Genomic DNA, 6,000 nt, shown 5'->3' on the forward strand with positions numbered 1-6,000 from the left:
ACTTTCTCTCCTTTGTGAAGTCAAACCCCATTGATACCCTGCACATATCAAACGGGTGGAGCCCCCTCACATCCACTCCCGACGCAGCTTGAATCTTCTTTTCATCACCACCTTCATGTTTTTCTGTCGTGCTGCTGGGAACATCAGCCGCACTTTTGGTTTGCATATCAAAAGCTCGTGTGCAGACTGAGCCTTCAGATTGAATCTGTGAACATCAGTCAGCGAGGTCACAGTGCAGACTTCAGACATTAGACATGAGGTTTCTAACAGGGTGAACATGAAAAAACACAAACCTGGATTTCTGTCGTAATTCCTTGCTCTTGAACACTTAAACACATTTACTCGTCTCCTTCTGTGTCCCCAGCATTACACCAAAGACGCCGACGGCCTTTGCACCAGGCTGATAAAACCCAAGTTGATGGAGGGAACAGTGGCGGCGCAGGACGAGTTCTCCAGGAGTAAGGACACACTGAGCTCATCGCTCTGCTCCACGGGGACATTACAGCACTTGTGTTTATATACCGTCACATAAACCTCACCAGCATAAAGACGGCATCTCCTTCTAGACTGCGCTATCATCCTAGTCCTAATAGCATTAATCAGCAGAGGGTAATTAATCTTTGTGTGTCTGGGGACGAGTGCTGGGCTTCAGCAGCTCTGAAGGTCAATCCCAGTCGTCCTCCCCCTGCCTGTCTTCATGTTCCCGTCTGACCCGGCTAATTCGAACACCAGAAAACCGGGAGAAGCTAAATGTTCACATGAATAAACACTTCTGCTCCCTCGTGTGAGCTGCACCATTCAGAAAGTAGAAGTGTCACTCTGACCAGAAGAGAAACGTATGTGAAACTCACCAATTTATGCGTTTCTCAATAGTTCAGTGGCTCTTTGATGCCAACGATTTACTTGCAAAATTGTGCAAATGTGTAGAGATAATGAGGATAGATATCAAGTGTTTTTAGTCCTTTTCTAAAGCATGCTTCTCCCTGGGTGATTTCTGGACGTGGCTGTGCAGTCCGCTAAGTCTTATCTGTCCTCTCTTGGCAGGCGGCTGGGCCTTGAACAGAAAGGAGCTGAAACTCCTGCAGACCATCGGCAAAGGGGAGTTTGGAGGTGAGTTCACAAGGATCTCTGCATCGTTTGACTTCAAACATCGGAGCCATAATGACCGAGACCCCGGTCGCCTCGGATACTGAACTAAAACCGTCTGTGTCCTCTTCAGATGTGATGGTAGGAGACTACAGAGGGACCAAGGTGGCAGTCAAGTGTATCAAGAATGACGCCACAGCGCAGGCTTTCATCGCCGAGGCCTCTGTCATGACGTAAGCTGACCTTCATACCACCTGTAAAAACGTTTGTGTGTCTGTGTGTAAGCGGGCACAGCTCGAATAAAATGTCCCCTTCTTTCAGTTTTCTGTTTTATATTTTTCATCAGATGTTTTAAGGAGAGAAAAACTCACAGAAAACCACTTTTGTCATGTTTCATACAGGCAACTGAGGCACAACAACCTGGTGCAGTTGCTAGGGGTCATTGTGGAGGAGAGGGGCAGTCTCTACATCGTCACAGAGTACATGGCTAAGGTCTGTCAAAGCTACTAAACCTTTTCTATAAGCCTTAACGTGTGTAAAAACATGTGGGAGCAGTGGATACTGGAAATGCTCATATTTTAAGATCCGTTTCATGTGTTTAATCTGTCCAAAAACTGTTAGATCCTTTTTAGTTTAACCACAAACTGCTGCTAAATCGCTCTCTGCAAACGCACCAGACTACATTCACAAAAATAGGAATTTTATCTCACAGGAGCTGATGGTCTACTGCTGCCTCAATCAGGTAGTTTGTGTTATTATGTGTCACACAGATATTATGTTGGAACTCTTTACAACACCAGAATCACACAGTAACACAAACAAACCAGCCGATCGAGGCAGCAGTGGACCAGCAATTTCTACATTCTGTGAGGTAAAATTACTGTTTTTGTCAGTGGAGTCTGGTGGCTTTAAATGATTCACTATTAACAACTGTGTATTGTTAACAAAAAGAAACTTTTTGTACCCTCCAGTCATGTTGAGCCTGAAATATGTAACAAAAACAAATTGGACCGGGGATTAAAAAATGCCAGACATATACTTTAAACATATCTGTGACTGTGTGTGGTCCCAGTTGAAGATACACAGACATTTTGGGGCTCAGAGGTTTGTTCTAAAAATGCTCTGTGCTCTCCACATGCTGTGCTAATCACATGAACTGTGTCACAGGGCAGCTTAGTGGACTACCTGCGCTCTCGAGGCCGGACCGTGCTCGGTGGAGACTGCTTACTCAAGTTCTCACTGTGAGTCCTCTTCGTCTCTGTTCTTACGACACTTGTAGAGAAGACAAATGTTTAATCGGCGCAGCTCAGGGTCTAGAGCTAAACTGCTGCTCTTTAGCTGTCGGGATTTGAAAAGAGTATAAAAGGAACGGCATTGTGCACTTGACTGGGAACATAAAAGGACCATTTGTTTCCACAAGCTACCATCCTGTGGGTTGTTTGCCTTGATAAATGGCTGCTTCATCTGCAAGTCAAGTGTCTTTAAAGTCTTCATTCGTTTTTAATTTAACTGTCATTTAGCTAATGTTCTAATCCAGCACAGTTTAAAATGAGTGCAGCCATTACATCAGTGTGAACAGGATTAGGTTTGAACTGCTTGAACACGTACAGGAGGGGAGTGTTGTGTAGTATTTCCTGCATACATGTCCGCCGGTGGTTGTGATAATCGTAGCCGTGCAGTCCTCGCTCATCATCTCTCTGTGTCGCCCAGTGATGTGTGTGAAGCCATGGAGTACCTGGAGGCCAACAACTTCGTCCACAGAGACCTGGCTGCTCGTAACGTGCTGGTGTCAGAAGACAACATCGCCAAGGTCAGCGACTTCGGCCTCACCAAGGAGGCCTCCTCCATACAGGACACTGCCAAGCTGCCCGTCAAGTGGACCTCCCCCGAAGCACTAAGAGAGAAGGTGAGGGTGGGAGAGAGGGCAGCAGAGCCGATGCTTCATGATTCCTTTCATTTCATTCCTAACATTTAAAGGATAACGTCTGTATTTTTAAAAGTGATACTACCACCGCTCGGCTCCCCAGTTATGGAGCTCACTCCCCCCTGACCTCCACAACGCTGACTCCTTACCCCTCCTCAAAACCCATCTTTTCTCACTCTCCTACTCCCTCTGATCATCTTGCATCTTTTCTACCTGGTTTATACCAGTTTTTACTTGTTGTATTGTACTTTTATTTGTATTCTGTACGGCGACCTTGAGAGCCTTGAAAGGCGCCCTAAATAAAATGCATTATTATTATTATTATTATTATTATTATTATTATTACTTGAGCTTGATGCTGCCCGTGTTTCTTCACCAGAGCCCCTGAAATAGCAGTGGAGCAAACAAACAGAGGAAGAACAAACGTCCCGAGCTGCTCTCTGAATGCCTTTTGTTTTCTTTTCTTTTCTGTCCAACAGAGGTTTTCCACCAAGTCGGACGTCTGGAGTTATGGAATCCTACTTTGGGAGATCTACTCCTTTGGCCGCGTGCCTTACCCTAGAATTGTAAGTACCTGAGGACCTCCACGACGAGGCCCGAGCTGTACCAGCAGATGGCAGGCTTCATTGTGGGACCATTGTTCATTTGTTTCTTATTTTTGTACAGGATTAATGAAGTGTCTTGACCTCAGAATAATTAGGTTTGTGCCTTTAGACTGCCGGAGCAGGTAATGAAGCTGTGACACAACATGTGCTGTGAACTCTGAATGTAATTATTTCTGCTACAGTAACATGTTGAGTGAAGAATGACGTCAGCCTCGTCGAGTCATGTTGTCTGTTGCATCAGCTGAACATCGACCCACATGTTGACGTAGAGAATCTGTCTGTCTGTCTGTCAGCCGCTGAAAGAGGTGGTGCCCCGGGTAGAGAAGGGATACAAGATGGACGCCCCCGACGGCTGCCCGCCTGTGGTCTACGACCTGATGAAGCAGTGCTGGACCCTGGACTCCGTGGTGCGGCCTTCCTTCCGCATGCTGAGGGAGAAGCTGCAGCATATCAGAGCCAAGGAGCTCTACCTGTGAAGAGGAGGCCCAGGGGGGGAGAGGAGTGAGGGGGAGGGTGAGACACAGCCCAGCACAGCTGTAAACTGGGAGGAGGAGGAAGAGGAGGAGGAGGAGGAGGGAGAGAGAGAGGGACCACACAGCCCTTCCTCCTGCCTGCCCAGTCTGTTGACCTGTGGGACTGCCATGCTGTGCCCCCCTCCCTCGACCTCAGGCGCCCCCCCGCCGCTCTCTACTTCCATACAAGGACTGTTTTCCTGTTGTGTTGTATAGCTTTTGCCAGACAGTCTCCTCTTCTCTCGATGGGCCGCTGCTCTTTCCTCCTTCTACACCTGCCGCTGCTCTCTCGCTCTCCCTCTCTCCCTCCCTCTCTCTCTTTTCTCTTGGTCCAACTTTCTCTTCGTCTACCTGGAGGACCTCTTTTCTTTCCTTATGTTTCCCTCCCCTCCTCCTCCTCCTCCTCCTCCTCCTCCCCTGAACATGGCATTAACTAGAGGGGAGGCTGGCCTTTTCCTCCACGTTTGTCAGGTGCTCTTTCTTCTTCACCCTCCCCTCCCATCATTCCTGGATCTCTGTATCACCGTGTTGCTCTGCATGTGTTCAGCCCAGCTCTCTGTCATTCCATCCCTCCTTTCCTCCCCCCTCGGCGTGGTGTCAGGTGTGGGGCCTTCGCTCTGTGCCAAAGTGCCTCCAGTCTACAGAGCTCCAGACTTCCCTCCAGCACTTCTTTCAGTTGGACTGTTGTGGTTTGATTTTTTTTTTAATTACTTTTTTTAAGAAATCTTTTTTATTGTTTTCTTTTTTTTTTTCAGGGAGGTTATCAAACCGTTTTTTTAGTGCTGTCTCCCCCACCTCCATCATCACCCCATCAGACTGGTGTTTTTTTTCTTCTTCTTCTTCTTCTTCTTCTCCATGAAGAGAGCATGAACAGAAAGAGAGAGGATCATCGGGGGCCGGTATCATGTTCGTCCTCCAGCCAACACAGCCAGGAGGAGGGGTGGTGGTGGTGGTGGTGGTGGGGGGGGGGGGGGGGGGGCAGGACAATAACAGGAGGAGAAGGGGGGAGAAGCAGTTCACAAACATGGTTGATTCATCATACGTGGGCTTGTTTTTATATCAAAATATATTTAAAGGATTAAAAAAAAAAAGAACAAGGAAAAAAAAAACTGACTGGGGGGGTGGGTGTGAAAACAGGAGGACTTTGAGAAGCCGGGAGTCTCTTGGCGTTAGGAATGTTCAGTGTCTCTGTGAACGCTGGGGGGGTCGGGGTGGTGCATGCTGTGTGTGAGAGGCCTTGGGTTCAACTGTCAGTGCTTTCAATGTTCATTGTTTTATTATGCTATCATGATTATGAATAAATCATTCCATCTGAACAGAGTGGGAACATCTGCATCTTTAAATGTGTGTGTGGGGGGGTGGGGGTGTACCTCTGATTATTGGTTTTCTGTTTGACTAAAGGTGAACTCCAGTCCTGTCTGCACACACCCTGGTGTCTGGGACATGGAGAGGACTGGTCCACTAAAAGCTGAGAGCCAGTTCAAAGCAACCACACAGTGATTTTTCCCCCACAGAGCTCAGGAGCCGCTGGTCTCTCAGTTAGTTTGTGGTGTTGTGTCACTTTGGTGTTTTGCAGAGTTTGTTCAGATCTGGACTCTTCAGTGAGACGGCTTACAGGATGGAAAATACTTTTTTTTTTTTTACCAATTTCTCACAGCAGCTGTTTGATCGACAGGTTTTGCCGTCTTATTTGTAGAAGTCTGACTAGTTTTTAGCCCCCCTGCCCTGTTTTGAATCGCATCAAACAACATGAAAAGAGAAAATACGTGACAAAATGACGAGGGTTATGAGACTGTGAAGTGATGACAGAAGCGTGTCCTGCGTCTGTCTCCGAGCCCCGGCTCTTCACAGATGTAGAGCTATAAATAAAAAC

At 47.3% G+C, this 6,000-nt stretch overlaps 1 protein-coding gene across 1 annotated transcript in view; it reads left to right on the plus strand.

Annotated features, from left to right (window-relative positions):
- LOC139203004 (tyrosine-protein kinase CSK) overlaps positions 1 to 5,443 on the plus strand; it is a 41,772-nt gene extending 36,329 nt beyond the window's left edge. The window contains exons 6-13 of the mRNA XM_070832637.1: positions 365 to 458; positions 1,045 to 1,110; positions 1,220 to 1,319; positions 1,488 to 1,578; positions 2,254 to 2,327; positions 2,797 to 2,992; positions 3,490 to 3,576; positions 3,909 to 5,443. Coding sequence (XP_070688738.1) covers positions 365 to 458; positions 1,045 to 1,110; positions 1,220 to 1,319; positions 1,488 to 1,578; positions 2,254 to 2,327; positions 2,797 to 2,992; positions 3,490 to 3,576; positions 3,909 to 4,091 — 891 coding nt within the window. The 3' untranslated portion in view covers positions 4,092 to 5,443. The remainder of the gene's footprint in view (positions 1 to 364; positions 459 to 1,044; positions 1,111 to 1,219; positions 1,320 to 1,487; positions 1,579 to 2,253; positions 2,328 to 2,796; positions 2,993 to 3,489; positions 3,577 to 3,908) is intronic.
- The last annotated feature ends 557 nt before the right edge of the window (positions 5,444 to 6,000 follow it).

The sequence above is a fragment of the Pempheris klunzingeri genome, chromosome 1 (assembly GCF_042242105.1).
Source record: "Pempheris klunzingeri isolate RE-2024b chromosome 1, fPemKlu1.hap1, whole genome shotgun sequence".
Lineage (NCBI taxonomy): Eukaryota > Metazoa > Chordata > Actinopteri > Acropomatiformes > Pempheridae > Pempheris > Pempheris klunzingeri.